At 43.5% G+C, this 19,818-nt stretch overlaps 1 protein-coding gene across 6 annotated transcripts; it reads right to left on the reverse strand.

The window, feature by feature from the left end:
* Window positions 1-1,852: 1,852 nt before the first annotated feature.
* Window positions 1,853-19,656, reverse strand: trip10a (thyroid hormone receptor interactor 10a). Of its 6 annotated transcripts, none has more exons than XM_071920644.2 (15): window positions 18,768-19,656; window positions 11,876-11,991; window positions 11,226-11,282; window positions 10,499-10,646; window positions 9,958-10,020; window positions 9,228-9,332; window positions 8,988-9,116; window positions 8,719-8,865; window positions 8,372-8,560; window positions 5,980-6,144; window positions 4,810-4,919; window positions 4,429-4,561; window positions 3,841-3,929; window positions 3,600-3,733; window positions 1,853-3,491 (listed from the first exon to the last, which is right to left on the reverse strand). In XM_071920644.2, the coding sequence occupies exons 1-15, from the start codon at window positions 18,789-18,791 to the stop codon at window positions 3,340-3,342; spliced, it is 1,761 nt and encodes a 586-aa protein (XP_071776745.1). In that variant the 5' UTR covers window positions 18,792-19,656; the 3' UTR covers window positions 1,853-3,339. The 6 variants fall into 6 exon arrangements, with proteins under 6 accessions (XP_071776745.1, XP_071776746.1, XP_071776743.1 ...); XM_071920645.2 differs by lacking the exon at window positions 5,980-6,144 and adding an exon at window positions 5,626-5,649 and having other exon boundaries at window positions 10,499-10,649; XM_071920642.2 differs by having other exon boundaries at window positions 10,499-10,649.
* Window positions 19,657-19,818: the final 162 nt, after the last annotated feature.

Raw genomic sequence — 19,818 nt, forward strand, 5'->3', positions numbered from 1 at the left:
CACCTCCTGACCACACGAGGGCGATATTAGACAAGTAAACTCACCCAGCAAAGCTTGGCTACTATCCTGTCTACCATGGGTGTTTACACCTGTGGTTTACACTCATATGATGCAGGGAAACCAACGCAGACAATCGTGGTGTTATCTCACACAGTCCAAAAAGTGCAAATTATGCGGTGTTGTTTTAAAATGCACGAGTGGAACAAGAAGTACAGTATGTGTAAAGCAAAGCATCTTACCCTCGCTGGTGTGGAGCAGTCATCTCAGCCATCACCCCCAATAAACCCCCAGACAGCGGGGAAAAAAACGAGTAATCGAATAGTATTCGGTTAGAGAAAACAACTAGCCTAGTCGGTTATTAAATTACTCGTTACTTACATCCCTAATACATAGTCCTAATTATTGTGTTAAATGAAGCCTACATATTTATTTTGTCTTAGTTGCACAAAATGAAAAAGTCATTTTACCCCAGCCTATTTAAGTTAATTAAATCAAGTCAGGAGTAGGCTATATCTATTTTCTCCTATCTGTAAAGTTAAAGGAAGTAAATTCAATGATTTGTTAGTTATTTGGCCTAGATGGACTAGTCCAATGGGATGAGGGAAACCCAGATTCTATTGATTGACACTCTGCCCATATTAAACATCTTAATCCCATATTAATCTGTCAATCATTATTGCACGTAAAAAATGCTAATTAAAAAGAGATGGTAAGAGATATTGTAAGAGGTGGAGACGTTATCTTTTAGTTGCTGAGCAATAAACTATGGTACCTGTACCTCCTTGTGAAAGGCATCTTCCCACAAAATCTTTCCCAAGGCTGTACTTTCCAAATCATTGGAGCAGCCCCACTCTAATCCCTGTCGTGAGGTAAGAGATAAAAGATCTTGTTAACAGGTATGGTAAACTGTGACAGTTGAGGTGAGGTTAGGCTATTTCCATTGTCTATTTATAATGTCCCCACCAGGCTGGGCTTATGGTGCCGGGACGCAGTGTTGTCCCCCCCCCCCCCCCCCCCCAAGTCACAGGCAGCATGTTGGTTAGATCCAGCGGTCTTATTGAAAAACTGACCTTTAACGTATCTTGAGACTAAAGGCTTTGCATACAAATGATGATCCTCAATCAAGTGACCAGTCAGTCAATGCCACAACACAACACTGCTGGATGCTCGCATAGCTGAGCACAGCAGCGTGCAGAGGCAATACATGGAAACGTACGGTTCCTTCCCCCCCCCCCCCCATTGATTTTCCTTTCCGTTTGAGAAATGACAGACCGGTCCAGTCTGAAGCCCCATGTTAGGGTTAAACCTTAAGTCAGAGCTGTTTGATCGTCCTTCTTTTACCTTGTCTGGTCTGTTGAATAGGGAAGGGAAAGTGGGGCGAATGCCAGTTTGGGGTTATTTAATTAGTCATTATAAACAAAGCAATTTAATAATGTATGCAAATGCATGGCCTATATTAAAAACATAATTATGCAGAGAGAGGAGTAGATAGCAGAGCTAGGTAATTTCACCAAGAAATGAAGCAACATTGCCACCTACTGAGGATGGGCTGTATGTGCTGTTACAGTCTTCAGGATGTCTGCAGTTCATCTGGCTAAATCTGAGACTTAAAAAATGTAACTTTAAAATCTAATGCCAATTACAAAGAAACGTTGAGACCAATTTTGCCACTAAAATGAATGTAAAAATGGCAAAAGAAAAAAAAAGAAAGAAACTCATTCAAAGAGCTGCTTCATGTGAATGGGCTGATCTCATCAAACCATAGCATTTTAAGACCTCTAAAACTGTATGGAAGACTTAAAGGCTATCTCACAGTAGGTGTCCATCAGAAATAACACAACCAACTTCCAACTTTGAAATGTGCTTTACATTTATTTAGTCTTGAAAACAGAAGATTTATATGCAAATATGGTATATACACAATGCTTTTAACCAGAAAGGCACCAAGACACACGAGTCAGTTACATGAGGACTAATCCTTCTGTCTGGCTCAAAAACAATGTAAAAGAAGACGTGGATCAACACGAGAAGGTGGGAAATAAATCCAAACAAAATGAAAACAACCGTATCACAAGAGACTTTAGGTTCTCTGTTCACAATGTAACAATCTTTATTTGAATGGTTAAAAGGCTAATAAGACAATAGTGGTGTTGTGATAGCTAAAATATATATTATTTATTACATAAATACGATAGTCTTAATGTAGCACATTTTATGTCTGTATTATTTACTCCCTATTGTGGCTACAGACGGTCCACTGTGTGTGCAAGGGAAAAAACAATGTGAGAGCATCCTTAAAACAAACTAGAATTTCTGTTAAACTTGAAATTCTTATTTATAGCAACTTACACGTTCTTAATAAATTATGTTTTTTCAGTACAAATTTGAGATTATTAACTATTAGAAAACAAGAGCCACATCCTTGTCGACGGTTAATGCTTTGAAGTTGAACTATGGTGACAATATGGCTGTGATTGTCTGACCACTTAAGTGTTATTACTGTTGTGTGTATGGGACCTACCATGATCGCAGTGCTGTCAATACCTTTGGCCTCACAGACGGCATGAAAATTCAGAACAAAGCATTCTCCCACACTCACTCATTCCCAAATCAGTGAGCACTCAAGGTCTTAGCTCCGAATATGAGCAGTGCGACTGTGACCGTGCCACAGATCGCCCAAAGCGTTGTTAAAGCTGGAAGTTGACACACTTGAGACAACTGAGACTTGCATTTGATCAAATATTCTGTGTTCAATTGCCATGGGTCAGAGCGGCAGAGCAGGTCAGTTTTTAGTGAAGAAAAGTGAACAGGTGAGGTAACTTTCTCCTAAGCCTTACTGGAATTAACACCCAGTGTAGAGCTGGCAGCAGCACTCTTCTTCGTCCTCCGTCTCCTCCTCCTCTCACATTCAGAAGCCAACGCCTTATTGGGCTGTGGCACAAGTCAAGCCCTTGTACCACGATGGTGCCTCAGATCCATCCACAATCCTGCAACTCTAATTAACCACAACCACAAAAGCACTGTGATATAATATCAAAAAGTAATATAAACGTGTGGTTTAGGTGTCTTAGGTAACTGGGATTATAATGACTCAGTGTAGTTTTGTAAGCCATGAGGAACATACTGTTAGCACCATTTCTCTGCCCATATGGTTGCAAAAAACGTGAGCACATCTCTATGAAGAAATCAAAGCACTTCATTTGGATCCTCTCCTGGATACACCAGTGGTCCCACCCTTAGTGCTGTGGCTTCTTTATGATTGGTCCCATGGGGAGAGCTGCGCGCAGTATTCTGAAGTGAGCATCTGTTCTTGTTCTTGTTTATTTCCTCATGTGGCTGTCACTTGTTGAGGGTGATGGTGACATAAGAGGTGGGAATGTAGCCTTCATCTCCATTGTTCCTGCGGACGCGGGTCCAACCGTCCCCTTTGTCCTCCTCTACCACCGCCAGCACCTCCCCCTCCTGCATAGCGATGGTCCCTTCACTGGCACCTGGGTGGGAAAGGAAGGACTAAATGGCAGCAAATATCCCCATGCCAGTTTCTGAATGAGAAAAATTAAATGAGAAGAGGAACACTTAACAGCCTACTTAAGACGTACCAGGAAAGTTGTACATGGCTGTGCATTTGCCAATGGGAGCAGTCAGTTCTTCCTCCTCAAAGTCATCGTCAAACTCAGCGTAAATGGCTTGCGAGGCATCAGGAGTGCTTTCATCGGAGTGGGCTCCATCAGGGCTGGAGAGAAAATGGTTAGGTGGTTTTCCCATACAAAACAGACACCACTTCATTGTGTCGCACATACCATTAGTCAAGGGCGACACATCAGCGGCATTCAGTGTTACCTGTATACATCGTGAGCTCCGTTGTTGTTGAATGTGTGAGTTCTGTACCGCAACGTATCTCCTCGACCCCCTGCCTCAGCCAGCCAAGTCTACATGAGAGAAGCAAAGAGAGAAGAGAAAGAGATCGACATCTGTATCGCTGTTTATTGTGAGTTTATTGTAAATAAATATGTTGGATCGAACATTGGAGGGCCTGATGAACTCATAATATGGTAGGATGATGGAGGGCCTGATCACCTCATAATATGTAAGTTGGAACAACAGAGGGCCTTATTACCTCATAATATGTTAGATGGAACAACATTGGTCCTGATTACCTCATAATGTGGTAGCTGGAAGAACAGAGTTCCTTATTACCTCATAATATGTTAGCTGGAACAACAGAGGGCCTTATTACCTCATATATGGTAGTTGGAACAACAGAGGGCTTTATTACCTCATATATGGTAGTTGGAACAACAGAGGGCCTTATTACCTCATAATATGGGAGTTGGAACAACAGAGGCCTGATTATCTTATAACATGTTAGGACAAACAAAGGTCCCAAATTTCCTCATAATATGTTAGGTCAAAAAAAGGGGTCCTGACCTCATACTTGCTGAGCTCTCCCCTGAGCCGCTCTATGTTCTGGGATGTCTGGCTGATTTGAGAGGCCAGACTGGCAGGGTCTCCCATTTGAGGGTTTTTCTCATAAACATCCTTCATCTTCCCCAGGGCCTCACTAGAGAGAGGGGGGGGGCAGAGTGAGAGAGGAGGGAGAGGGAATGAGAGTGTAGAAATCGGTTCCCTGCAGAGCCCAGGGCTGGGTAAACAATTCAAACACTTGCACACAGACGCTACCGAGTTATACACACTGATGTGCACTGCATAAATATTACATTCACACTCCCACCAGAGTGGTTGTAACAGAGATAGTTATTAATACGCAACAGGGTACCCACACAAACGCACACACACACACACACACACCTTTGATCCACTTCCTTCTGCAGCTCTTTGCCAATTTCTTCTAGTTTCTGTTGTAACCTCTTCCTGCGCTGTTCCGGTGGTAGATGGGCAAAGTCCTCCGTCACTGTGGGCTGTGAGAGTTCACAGGAATGGAGGGTTAACACTGAACTCGGTCTCACACTAGAACAGTTTCATGTCACCAGTAACCATGGTAGCAAAACACACACCTCAAGAGGAAATCAAGGCCGGCGGTTTGGGTTCAGCTCAAGGGTGTTCAACTGACAAAACATCAGTCTCAAATCTCCTTATGACACATTTGTTGTGTTTTAAATTAATGCAATGACAGTGATTTATAACAGTGAGCTGAACACAAAACCAGCACTTTTTCACCCGTGAAACTGACAAGTACCATGTAATTCAGTACACCCCAATAATTTTCTAGTCAGAATTTTTCAGAAAGTTCAAGAAATGAAGTCTCTGATGGAAATAGTGCCAAAGTTTACCCAAGAAAGTGTAGAAACGATTATGACAATCAATTCAAAAGTGGGTTCTAAATTTCCTGCTGTGCTATCAAGCATTCCTCCCTTCCTCCACCACCAGGTGGCCACCTCTTCAATACAAACTCGGGAGGACAGGCCTTCTGCCACATAGTATGAAGCTGGATGCTGCATGTTGGTTACTAAAACTAAAGCACAGAAACACCAACACAGATTTGTGGGGGCGGGAGAGCACTGGGCTGATGATACTGAGACTAAGCTACCTGTAGTAAAGGAAAGGTGGCCATTTATGTGTGACACCCCATTAACACCCCCACACCAGCCATGTTGTCAATATTACCGTGGTCCTCTCTGGGGTAAACTTCTGAGGGAGAAAGAAACAGTATGTGTACAGTAAAATATATCATGATATCCTTAGAAATGGTTCTTGGTTTCCACCCTAAAATGGTGAGCATTATATGTTTATAATACGTGCCATGTAAAAAAAAAAACAGTGCGTTCTATAAACATTTTAAGTAGTGATAGAGGGGTTCTGAGCTGTGACATCTATACTGCACACGTGAGAATTTATAGTCTCATTCATTTGAAGAACTCAGTCATTCCTGCAGAGGTAAGAAAACAGGATGATGCGCCAACCAGGATGGGCGGAGGTCTCCCGGCATCTGACCCATCACCTCTGACCTTGATGACTCACCGATCTCCGGAGGGTCCGGAAGGAAGAGATTCTGGGTTTGACTGTCTTATTGATCTCCTTCAAACAGTACGACAGGGGGTCCCGGCCAAACTTGGGGGAAGAGGGTCCGTTAGCAGGCGAGGGGGCGGGGGGTGTAGAGAAAGGAGGGAGCGTGGAGGGAGAGAGCTGAGGTGGGGGGGCGAGACCGGTTACCGACACCCAAGGATTGAGGTGTGCAGGGGTGGGTTGGCAAAAGGGACAGGAGGGGGAGAGAGGAACAGAGGGACAGAGGGACAGAGGGACAGATGGATGGGGAGAGAGGGAAAACGGGGCGGGGGGGGGGGACAAAAACAAGGTGACAAGGGAAAGAAAAAGACACCGTCAACACCTTAAAGCACACCACACAGCCAGGAAGACAACACTGGAGCAAACCCAGCACAGGAGCCCAGAGAGCATGACAACACACACACACACACACACACACAAATCTGTTTCTCTCGCTCTCATGAGCAAACACACACACAAACAAAACACAGCACCAGACCACAGTTCCCACACCAGTGCCACAGCAGCCCAACACCTGCAGTCCAACACAAGCCAGGATGATGGGTAGACCGAGCCTCAGTGAGGAACAGGGGCGGGGCAGATCAGACTTAACCAATGCATTGTTTCATTGGTTAAGCCCAATCAGCCACCTGAATCATTAAGATGCCGTGTGAAAAATCATGTACATAGTTTACAGTTCTTTCACAGTCCATGACCCTACACTTCCCTCCCAGCCCGACCTATATAAATAAAAGATCAATAGGAATTCAATTGGCAGAGGAGTAATGTAGGTTATTATAAATAGCCTTGTTCAATTACTGCAGTGGAACTGCGCACACAGATTTTATGGGCTTGAGGAAATATGCCCTGTGTGACCTCTTGGAAGGAGGTAAAATTAAAAACATGCTGCAGTGAACTACTGTGTTCTGGTTGGCTAATCCATCAGTGTCAGCTGAATGACTACGTGGAGAGGGAGGGGTGGGATCTATTAGCTAAATTACACAGACAGCTGATACCTTCTAGTCTTCAATACTTTAGATAACTATGGCAGTCTGAAACCGCCCTACAACAAGTTCCCTTGTGTAAAAACTCAGGGGTGGAAGTACAGGACTATCATTATGTGCACATCTACTGGGAAGGTTCTACTTTTCTTTGGAGTTATGGGGATCTAAGTATAGGAGAGCAGTTAGAAACGGGATCGTTGAGGGGCCGGAATGGGCCAACGTAAACCAAAAGCTCACCCAGGCCGATACAGGATACAGCTCCAATATTCAGCCCCCCTATTCATACAGCTACAAGCCTAATTGGGAGAGCATGACCGATGACACAGAGCAGTGCGCCACACACATACACAGGAGAGGAGAGCGCACAGAAGAGCACAGCCAGTAAGACATGCAGAAACAGGAAAGGCGCTGAAACAAGGGAACACTGCAGGGAAGAAAGAAGGGATCATTTAGTGCCGGGGGTGGGACAGGAGGAGGGAGGCAGTTAGCTAGTTAGTGGTCAGCCACTCATATCGCCGGTTTAGCAAGATAATGTTCCTTTGAGATATGATCCACAATCTCCAATGTGGTGAAACTCTTGACCCAAACAGGGGTTCACGAGCAAATAGAGCAAAGTCAATGATAACATCTACAACATGAATGTCTGATTGGATTGGACCCAAGCCAGTTTTTCTGACCTGTCAAACCTGGTGTCATCCCCAATAGTTGGTACAAAGATTTTATTGTGATGCGAGACATAATACTAGGTTCTGGGCAGTATAATGGAAGCAGTGTGTTTGTGGATGCCTGTAGAGGAAAATTCAATGTTGTTTGTGCCCCGTGCTGATGAAAGCACAAGCACAGCAGAATGCTGACTGCCTGTTGACCTATTGGAAACCACGCTGCAGAGAGAGAGGGGGGTGGGGGGCAAGGCTTATTCACTCACAGCCAGGGACAGAGTCATGCAATTGACCTGTTCTAGAAGTGTGTGTCTGCGTGTCTGAATGTGCACTAATGAGAGAGAGGCTCATGCATTATACTGAGCTTTAGAGATGAGAAGGAGGCATGTGTGTATGTAGCCACAGCCACAGGTCCATCATGACGGCTCTCAGTAGAGGGGATTTCCTGGGCTCTGACTGCTGGCTCCTTAGCTCAGACACGCTGCCTCACAACTGACTCACACTACCCTGCAAGGAGTCAGACGCTAATCTGACTGACTGCTCATCGATTTTCAAATCTGCTCTTGTCTACCATTGATGGAGGGGGTTGCTTAGGCATTCATTACACAATTTGCGCGATGCAAAACAACATCTCCTCTGTCAGTGCGAGGCCATATCAGAAGACTAAACTAGCCTGTGGTGCTCTGCTACCGTGGAGGGCCCTACCTTACTCTTCTTGCTGAACAGCCAGAAGTTTTTGCTCCTGTTCTTTCCCAGAAGGTCCATGGGGCCTTTGGGAGTGCCCAGGCTGCTGTCAGAGGAGGCCCGGTTGATGCCCTGACTGTAGTCCTCAAACTCCAGGTCCCCAGGACGCTCAAAGCCTGACTTGTTCTGCTCTATTACAGCCATGGAGTCCTGCATTAGATGGAAACATGGATAAGAGCAACGAAACAGTTACAAAATATTTTCATTGGACTGAGATATCTACAACTAAAACAAATGTGCTGCATGAAGCCTTAGCCATACTGTATGTTAGTATCTATGTTGTGTAGTATTTGTTTTGACCAACTCACATTCCTTTCATTAACATTAGTGCCGGCTTTAGTAACGCCCTCCAGGCACTTGCCAATGATGGGCATCACGTGCTTCTCTGTGTCTGAGAACAAGATGTAGCCCTCTGCCAACTTCCTTACTCGCTTCTCGTCCATGTCCTGCAATTTCTAGAGAACACACAACAGCAGTCGCTCAGACATTGCTACAGTTATCACAGTACGAGATTGAAACAACTTAAAGGTTCTCTATGTGGGGAGAGATAACACCAAGTTGCAGGTATTTCACTTACGTTGAAAATGAGTGGCATATCATTAAAATAGAATTGGTTCTGCTCCTTGTTGTACTTCTGGAGCTGTGCAGCGTAGTCGTTCTTACACTCCTCCGCCACGTGTGCTCTCATGTGAGCCTGCTGTTTGGCCTAGACCCACATACAGAGCAAATACAGCTTAACCAGGTGGATCTGATTCTACTGGTGATGGTGTCAAACAGGCAAGTGTTTGTAATGTTGATTTTTCCCCATGAGTGTTACCTTTTCAACATCTGCCTTTGTGGCATTGATGTCTTGATCGGTTTTCTCTGCATACTGTGCTGCACGCTCTGCTTCTCGCCATTCCCTCTCAAAGCGCTTTTTACTCTGGTTTGCAGGGAGAGGGAGAGAGAGAGAGAGAGAGAGAGAGAGAGAGAGAGAGAGAGAGAGAGAGAGACAGAGAGAGAGAGAGAGAGAGAGCCCATGTTCACTTCGGTTCATCCAACCTATACTGCGCTGTGAGGCCATTGTCTGAATGAAATATGAAGAGGTTCTACTATTTTGAGCAGAACGTTTTTCACTGTCTTTCTAAAAAGATGGATAGGGGAGGTTTGGGGCCTTGGGACTGTAAGAGCTCTAATCGTCACTAAATATGACTTGGATTTATGATACTAAAGTGGGGAAGTGTACAGCAGGGTTGCAATGTGGTAGATTTTTTTAAGCACTGGATACATGTTGGTTTTCTTTTCCTCGTTTCCACTCCCATCTGTTTTTACTATAGACAAATACAGCCACCTGACCAAACACACTGAATGTGCAGCCATTCACTGACAGTGAATCTTTTCTACCCATTAACAATGCACCCAACCTAAGGGCAGACAGGGACACTAAAATAAATGATAGCTTTAGTTATTACAATAGAAAATGTAGTCATGGTACTTTAAGCATGCTATCCTCTTTTTTAGGATAATCTTTCAATCTTTCAAACCTAAATATCTAAGACTAAACTTACGTTGTCAAGCTGCTTATATGTGCTCTCCAAACTCTGCTGGGCTTTCTTGGCCTCCGACAGATACTGCAGACAGGCATAAAAATAGAGACAGAGTAAGGAGGAGGGAGGGGGGGTCAGATGACAGAGAAAGACAGCGATGCATAGTGGCAGACACTACTTAAGTCAGGCAGTCAATGGGCGAGGGGACAGAATAAACAATGACCTCCATAGGCCACAAAACAAAATAGACAAGAAAACAAATACCACTGTGTCTGTTTGAGACATCACGTCTGCAGTGAGAGTCCGTACACGGCTGCAGCGTTCTGCATTCCAACGGGACGCGGCCAAAGCATTCCTCACAGAGAAATGACACACCACTACTGTGACCATCCCTCCCCCAAGAGACAGAGTAAGGCTTCCTTCCTGCCACAACAGTGGGACTTCCACATCTCCACTCCTCCCACCCGTCACACTCCCCCTCAGCATTGTGTGCTGTCTTACAGACGGACTTCACCCGGCCTGAACCTAGTTCACCCCTGCCCTCCCTCCCAATCTGGCTCACCGTCTTCCGTTCCTGCTTGAGTTCCTGCAGGTACTTGGTGAGATCGATGCAGATGTTCATCATCATGTTCTCAGCGATCAGCTCCCTCTGCCCCGCGTAGTCGTTCATCTCATTCAGGATGTCCAAGAAAGACTGAAAGCTGGAGAACCTACTTTATAAGAGGAGAGGAGGGGAGAGGAAAGGGTGCAGAAATGAGAGACACAATGGATGGGGCAACTGATAAGAGGTTACATACACAGGCTCAGAGAGAAGTCAGTGTTGGACCAAGCAATGATAAGAAGCTCATGACTTCCTTATTCCTGCTTCCTTCTAGGGGCATTTACATGGCTCCCACTACGGCCCCACACTCTGGCATGGATGACACCAATAATGACACCATTCAAAATGTTCTATTAATGTCAGTTCAGGTCTCTTTTCCTCCTTTATTCATCCATAGTGTGTAACACAGACAGACCCGCTGATTTCAGTGGGTCTGTCTGTGTAACACAGACAGACCCACTGAAATCAGCAAAGCCTGATAGATTGTTCAAAAAGTTAATGGTGCCAGGCAACAAATACAATTTGGTCCAATAAGCAGAATTTTGGCTCACATTGCTGCGCAGCTAAATATATTTCCTTGAAGCAAAAATGCAGTTACTGGAGGCTTAAAATAGCTCCAGCCTTCTCAATGTTGCCAACTTTTTAAGTGTTAAGAGGAAAGTTTGCACTCAAGCCCACAATGGCTCACCTGCACTCAGGTTCATCTTTGTTGCCTCGTTTTAGGTTATATTTCTTTGACAGGTTCCTGTGGACAATGAAAGAGGATCAGATGGATGCGTAGACAGACAGATACTTTATTAACGCTCTGCGGGACATGGGGGTCAAGATGGATGACAGATGAAGACAGCTCACAAAACCATTCTCATGCAACCACTGGCTTTTTTATACGATAGGATTCAAAACAAAACAGTCCAGCATGGCCATATTAAAATAGCTCCTCTTCTCCTGTTCCTCCTTCTTTCACTCTCCATCTGACCACATCCTGTCTATCATGTGCCAGTCTACTCCCACTTCCTCTCTAGCAAAGCTCAGCACTAAACAGATGTGGGAGAGAGACAGAGAGAGGGAGAGAGACAGAGAGAGGGAGAGAGAGAGAGAGAGAGAGAGAGAGAACTGCAGCTGGAGAATGAGGCCAGTGTCTCAGAGACAAGTTCAATTCTGTCCCAAAGTAGTCATAAGACCCTACATACATTTCATAAACAGCCTTTTAACATGAGCCCATGCAAACACACACAGAAATGAGTTGCTTTGAGACACACACACACACACACACACACACACACAAGAAAGCATTTGATTCAGTTTATACAGGAGAACCATGACAGGAATGAGACCTACCTCAGTTGCTTGGCATAGTTTTGTTCTATCTCTGTCCTCTCCTTCACAAATTTCACATACTTCTCCACCAGCTCCAGGCCAGACTGTGTGTGCTTCTCAATGATGTCATATTGGTCCTGGGGGAAGGAGTTCAAGAGAGACAAACAAGGAAAAGATGTTAGGTCTACACAGTGCTGGATATGGAACATATGTTAACTACTAGATAATAACTGGGGATGTTCCTCTGGTTGAGTCTGAGGTCATCTAAGAGAATCCTGAATGCACGGTAATAAACTAAACACACTGAGGTTTCATTTGGTCCTGCGTTTTGCATTCCATGAATGCTCTCTGCATGTGCACAACTCCTTGACCATAGCCGTTTTCTCTCAATTTCCACCTAGCATTAAATCATGGGGCACCCTGTTGCTCGAGAGAGAGAGAGAGAGAGAGAGAGAGAGAGAGAGAGAGAGAGAGAGAGAGAGAGAGAGAGAGAGAGAGAGAGAGAGAGAGAGAGAGAGAGAGAGAGAGAGAGAGAGAGAGAGAGAGAGAGAGAGAGAGAGAGAGGACAGTCAGGGGACACAGGGTCACAACTGGGGTCACAACTCTCGGGCAGGAAACAGGAGGTGCTCCTCATATCCTGCGGTACTGTGAGTATTTTTCGGGCCTAGCTTCGAATTCATAAACCTCTGGCAGAATACAATCTCAAATTTGCTGACATCCACATACTTTTATATGCTAAGAAGGAGGTGTATTATGTAGTCTCTTTCTTTCTTGTTCCTTATTTGGCCCGGCCGAGTACTTCATGACACCTTCAAGCTCAGACAAGCCTGTTGAGAGTGAGAGAGATGATATCTGAGCCAATCCTCCCTCACTCCCCACTCACAGCACTTCCTCCAAGCTCTCTTTGGTGTTGACTTTTACAGTACTGAGGAGGGGGCATCTCTGAACGGGGATTCCTGACAAGTTGGGCCATGCTGTTCTTTACCCTTCAGGTAAAACAAAAGACAGAGACAAAACCCAAATGAATGACACAACGCTTAGCCTAATTACAGACCACATTCAAAAGGTTAAGGCAAAGGCCTACAATCTATCTCCGCAATAAGGCCCAACGAATACAAAGTGTTGGGGTTTGAATTCAGTGTCATTAATTGTGGAGCGGAGCCAATGTTAGTCAATATAGCCTACCTACCACTAAAGATTTTCCAATTTCCTTTGGTTGTTTTGTGAAAGATAGATTTCCTTCTTGGATGAAGAATGTCCGTCCCCCACATTTGACTTGCAAATAGAAATGGTGACAAAGGACTACACTGAAATAAGCTGCAAGCAAGACCTCCCTTGCATCACTTTGCTCACACGTATCCCACTTAAAGCTAGAAATTTACAACTGGTTGGTAAATAATCTCAATGCCAACAGTAGCAGTTCAAAAAACTGGATCTATTATTGGAGAAACATATGATGAGCTGCCGCCACCCAAAAACCTCAACCAGTGCCGAGGCAAAGACTTCTGTTTTCTGCAACAACCAACACATATACTGATAGTATACACACATGACACAAGACAGCATAGCCAAGTGCTGAAGGCAGCAGCAAGTGGGAGTAAGTGAATATAAATGAATCTCTACCTACTGAGAGAGGGCGAATCCTAAACTGGCTTTGTACATGAAGGCAAACAACAAGTCAGGAAAGAATTAGCCTACTAACTGTAAGCAGGGCTGGGCAATAATTCAATATTATCATCTATCGTCTTTCAGTGGAATCACATCGTGAAGATATGAAGACGTTTTGATATCTTGATACACAATTCTGTTGTCTAAATTGATGATAACAAGCATTTTTTTTATTTCAAAACTTTATTATTTGAAAATTTTGTTTGACATCACACTTACCATTACCATGCAGTTCAATGCAGTGAGTATCAATTTGATTATTTAACGTGATTTTGCATACTTAAGCCATATTGTGATATATATGAATTCTTCTAATATATATAATCTGTGTAATCACAAGTTAGGAAAGCTAGGGGAAGCTAGAGATTGGGAAATGTGAGCGGACATAGGGTTGAAACTTAAAGCACCAGAGATAGTAAACAGCAGCTTAAGACCTGACCTGTGGTGTTGTGGTCCAACACTCAGCGGCCTGTTTACTTTATACAGCCCGCTGCACCATGCGACAGATGAAGTATATGAAAGGAGGAAGCTCAGATAAGCTAAAAAAGCAGCCAAGGCTGAAGAAAAGGGTGTGCCCTGTTGAGGTCCAGTGCTATGGATTTGTAGCCACATCCACCGGCAGTTTACTCCAGGAGTGAAGGATTCATGGTCGGGGCTTACAGGTTACAAGAGCAGCTGGGGTGGCTGAACATATCAGTCAGTGGCTCTGGCTGAAAAGAAATGACAACATTTGGGGTCCAAAGTATAGAAATCCATCTCACGGCTGAGGTAGGAGTTTATGTATCATATCATGGCAGAGCTATGGTAGTGGAAATAGGTAGTCATACTGTCCTCAGCTCCTGATGTAGCCTGCGTTACCTTTAGCCTTTTATTGCTGAGATTGATGGTGAGGTTAGAAGTTGTTGGGTGAGGTGTTGTGGCCTAGGTGTAATCCTATGTGCAGGGAGGCATAGTGTAGATGAGTCTAGTTCTGATCGGTGTTGAAAGCAGGCGTGGACTCAACTTCCTGTTGAGTCTTCTTGATGTGTCATGGATCAATGAATCATCTGTGATGGGAAGTGCCCATTTGACCCCCATGACATAACCACTCTCACCCATCCCCTTTCCTCCAACATCCAAGCCAGGTTTCTACCCAGGTCCTCACTCTTAAAAGTAATAATCGATGACATTTTCATGTAAATAAATTTGCGTTTCGCCCTTCTCTTTCACCGATTGACATAACACAATAGTGATTCAGCAATAAGCAGTTCATGAAAGATTTTACATGTGTTCTGAACACCCAGTGTTGGGTAGCTGTTTCCCAATGTTACGCCAAAAAAACTAAAGAATGGGTTTCCCCTGGTAGTGTGTCTCCACCTCAATTTCACACCGGTGAAGAAAACAACATTTCATTTTTTGTGAATTGTTTTCCTATTGCTGTTAAAACAACATTATAAAAACATTTCACCAGATGACAAAGAATGAAAGTAGCCGACTGACAGTAACCTACTAGCTGCCTCATAATGAATGGAGATCACGCCTGTTTGTGGTCTTACATTATCTCAGACCACAAGCATCCATTGATTCAACAATTCAACAAGGAAGTTGTCGGGCTATATATCTACTTGTCACTTATTAAGCGCATCTCCCCCACAAGTTCCTTAGGGGATACAAATTTTGGGACAACAGGAAAAACCCTCTGGTGAAGTGATGCATTTTATACCAGAAAACAGCAATAAATAGATGAACTCAGTAATAATTAGATGAGTGCCACCTACAGAAAGTCAAACTTAACAGAAAATCTGAGGAAATACGTCACACTAGTGGCAACACTGTTTGATTGCAAAGTGATCTCTCGCTTATCACCAAGGATGTCGCAAAAAAAAAAAAAAAAAAGCTTGTGGATTACAACTTTAATAGCACAGGGGATTGTTACAGCAGATCCCGTATTTTGGTAAAAGATCCATTGACATCAACTGATTAATTCCAGCTCATGCAATAAACTTGAGTTTAAATATTCAAAAATGTTGCAACAATTGTGAAGCAGCTGTTAATCAAAGAAAACTGAAGTTAATAAAAAAAAGTAGTATGGCACAATTGAGTCACCTCAGCTATGCATTTATATTTCTTCTGCAATAATAATTGTATGTCCAGTGCTTCCTGTGTGTCCATGTATGTTTCTCAGCTTGAGCGCAGTATTGTTGGATAAGAATGAACCCTAGAGTGCGTTTATACAAATGGATTATTGACAACTGTATTAGCAACTCTGTAGTTAAGAGAGAGAAAAAGTTAATCTATATTAATTCGGTACTCAATACTGGCAAACATTCAAATTCTGTACCTAGTCGGAAACAGTACCAGTAGTAGCACTGGAAAGAAGTAGCATTGGTTCATCTCAAATATGAATTGTGACTGCTTGATTCAAAAAAAGGATGCCCCAATCAGAACAAAAAGCCAACCTCCTTATTACTGGCTTAAAAGTTGTCAAAGTAGCTGTCCAGACTTGACAAGAGTCTGGTTAGGACCGGGCAAGCACTAAAGGCTGCCAGACCACTAGAATTTATCATAGCCAGTAGCCACAGTCAAAATCATCTTTATAGACCCGTCAACTGGGTTTGTGCCTAACTGTCTTTTTCATAAATGATTTGTGTGAGATTGTGTGCTCTCTCCAGCAGCAACACATCCTTGTTTGAAGCATGATAATGGCATGACAATCAAATATGAGGGAGGATGCTACAAAGAGACAAGGAGAGAAAGGGGATCAGAATAGCAATTGCAAGAAACATGTCCACTGGTTGTGCTTTTTATTAAAATAAGGCTCATTTCTGGTTGAAACAACAGCTTGCACTCTGGCTATTCCATTACTATTTGGGTGGGAGGTGGGACAGCCTTGAACCCGCCTGCCCTGCCTTCACACTTTTAAGTATGATTACCTTTAGAAAATTACATGCATCTTTCTCTCCTCCATTTTTGATTGGTAAGATAAACATTTTAGTTCAGCCCTGTGAATTAGCATACAAACCTTCAAAACAAGGAAGAGATTAGTTATTCTGTAAGTTATTCTTGAGGGCACAGATATAGGCGGCGTAATCAAAGACTCATACCCCCTGCCCCAGCACTGTAGTCCTGATGGCCTTGTCCAAACCTGGCACCCATCTCATGCGTCCTCTACCCTTCATCTTCCAACACTTCAAGTAATACCAGAGAAAAAACTGGCATCTACCGAATGCCAAATAACTTCTAAAGGAGTCACCCTGAGAAGTCACTAACCTACAAGGTCTGGGTGGATGTTTCTGCCCTGAGTCACCCTGACTTCCATAAACTTAAGGGCCTGGCCAAGCCAGACCTGTCACACTGCAGTTCTCAGGTTTTGAGTGATGAAAAAGATTGGCCTAGTAGCACTCACTATCAGGGCTAATGCCGAGGCACTGATCTTGCACACTGAAAACTCATGGCTTAAAATAGCCATTGGATTAACGGCAAGGAGAGCAGGGGACAGATGCCATAGAGCAGACTTGGCCACACGGGATGTGTCCCTAGCCAAACATTACCAAAAAACAATAACGCTAGCTGGGCCTTGTCTAGCCCAGAACTTCTAGAGACAGGAGAGGCTAATATAGACAAGGAAAAACTCTTATTGTGCAAAACCTTTGTCAAGAAATTTAGAATGAAATCATTTTGGTGTGACACCTAGTGAAGACAGAGTGCTGGCTCGGCCTAAAGGGCTACCTCTGAAAGCAATGAGAAAACTACCTCTGAAGTGAACAGAAAAGATTCCTATATTTGAAAACGCTTGAAATTAATACTGGAGTATGGATGTTTTTCTGACTCCATCAAATTAGGGCAAAACTAATTAGGCTGTTGCACCGGCACGGAGGATGGAAAGGGGACAGGGGGAAGAGGCCTAGGGGGAGGCTCTGTAATGAGGTCAGAACCTCCCCGTCCTCTTTGCAATGCTCCATTTACATATTCTGGTTCCATGTGTGTGTACATCACCAGTGTACTGTCATATAAACTGTAGCAGTCATCAAGGTAATAAGTAGGCTATGTAGTTTGCTTTTTAAACAATGTTTGTTTAGATATTGGATAGTCTCACTAGAAGCCTGCTCTCCACATATGTTTAACTCTGTTTTAACATTGCATACGCCCCCAAAGCCAAACCCATATTCAATGGATATGGCGTGCAGTCTGCTACTCAACAGTTTAAAACCCCTTGATTTATTACCAAATGTAATAGCCATGAGTTTTCGCTGTATCCCAGAGTAGTAAATAGCCCTCACCTTAGACATCAACAGAGTTAACGCAATTAATTCTTATCACTAGAAAATGACAATGACATCAGTTTGAGAAAGAAACTTTGTCCTGGTTAACCTATATTTGTAGAAGTAGATCCAACAAATAATCTGATCACATTTCATTACAGGATGGAGACCTCTTGAATTCAACGCACTGTTTGTGGAATAAGGAGTCATGCCACTCAGGTGGACAGGTAAGGCTTCAAACTTCATGATGAAGCCGTTATCAAGGCAAAGGGCAGCGTCTGGATTCGTCTCCATGGAAGCAGGGAGCGTTTTAGCCAAAACTGTAAACAGTAAAACACCCTACTGTATGGAAATAACTTATATGCAGGCATATAGTGGAGGGTAAAGCTATAACCTATTTATTTGCAGATTGGGGTAAACCCAGCTTTTTAGCATGACATAAATCACAGTAAATAGTATCAAACTGATGTAAACCACATGAGGTTCTTTCAAAGGAAATAAAATAAATTGATGTTTATTGTAAACTGCAACTGATTTTGCTTTATAATGATGGTTGCTTGCATAGTGATGCAGGTCATAGTTACACCACTGCCTATATCTATAAATACATCTACTGACGGTGGAGTGGAGGATCTGGGGAAACATGCAACAGCAAAGATCCCTAAAACATTAAGCAATTTATTGGATCCAAGCAGGTTAACCAGATAAACTTTGAATCACTGTCCACATGCAACAAGTCGGTAAGGGCTTTTGCTAACCTAACGCTGGTTTCAACTGAATAGCTGTCCGATAATGGACGCGTTTTCATTAGCTAACGTCTGCTGCCTTTCAAAACATTCATGACACAAGCGGGCAGCTAGCTTTTCACTGCTCCAGACGTGCATCGCATTTATCCCTCAAAGCCAAAGAGGTATGCCCCATTTTCTCAGCAAACACCGCTGAAGAAACGGCATTATTGCTATCCCGATAAAGTATTAACTAAGCTAGCCAGTTGGTGGACTCACCCAAAGCTCCGTGCCCCAGTCCATGTTCAACTTGTAGCCCGAGCTGTCTGTCTATCCCGAATACAAAGAACTTCTTCAAAGTTATCCCAACAACTCGGGAGGACGGCGCTATAATCCCGGGATGATAAATAATTCGTAACCAGTACGCCCCTCTGTGTTTGGTTTCTTTAAGAAATAATGCAAAGCAGCATCATAATTAGTTAATTAACTTGGGCTGGCAGCCGTTAGTCTAGTTTGTCTAAATATTTTTCATACCGAAGGAAAGAGGGATAAACTAGCTTTCATATCCGCGTCACTCCCAAATCCTAATTCTTAAAGGGACAGTGCACCAAGGCATGCAGAGGAACATAACACTGGCACTGGCAGCAACAACGTCTCACATGACAACTATGTTACATCCTTACATTCTTTTGTTGTTTTAAAGTTTTCTTTTATTCTGTATTGCTACTGTATCCTTTGACGGACCCACGTTCAAGCCCCTAATACAGGCAGTCATCTGCCCTGCTGAAGTGCCCTTGAGCAAGGCACTGAATCCCTGCCAGCTCCAGAGGCTCTGAGATGCAGCTGCAGCTGACCTCTGACCTCCCTGATGAAGGGGGTTAAGTGAAAAGAGAATTTCTCCATTGGGATGAAGAATGTGATGTGATATGTGACCTACATTTTAGTATGTCACATATCACATCACATTCTTCAAAAGCAGATACCATCACACTGACACCGATGCTTAAGGATACTGCCCAATTTGAGAATTCACATGCTGTTATTCATATACCCCTTTCACAATCCAATTAGCATTTATGAATATGAATAACTCTTCCCCAAAGCTGGAAACCACAGAACTAAGACTCAGCCTGGAGCTGCCCCACTTACAATGAATGTGAGAATGAGTTATGTTAAGTCATAAATTGTTTGTCTGAACTTCTACGTCCGAACTAGTAGGAGATCATTGTAGATCTGAACAAAAAACTGTATCCTGTCCCCACAGAAAATCATCCAGGATACTGTCACAGTCATCCTTGGCCACTTTTTCCAATTTATTCAATTTATTAAT

The sequence above is a fragment of the Centroberyx gerrardi genome, chromosome 7 (genome assembly GCF_048128805.1).
Source record: "Centroberyx gerrardi isolate f3 chromosome 7, fCenGer3.hap1.cur.20231027, whole genome shotgun sequence".
NCBI lineage: Eukaryota > Metazoa > Chordata > Actinopteri > Beryciformes > Berycidae > Centroberyx > Centroberyx gerrardi.

Excerpts from the sequence above, each read along its gene's own strand:
- trip10a (XM_071920642.2), bottom strand. The coding sequence starts at position 18,791 with ATGGACTGGGGCACGGAGCTTTGG. Across the intron at positions 6,145-8,371 it reads TGTTCAGCAAGAAGAGTAAG|CTCTCTCCCTCCACGCTCCC; the intron begins GTAGGGCCCTCC and ends CCCCCACCTCAG. Across the intron at positions 4,920-5,979 it reads TCCGGACCCTCCGGAGATCG|CCCACAGTGACGGAGGACTT; the intron begins GTGAGTCATCAA and ends GAACTCTCACAG.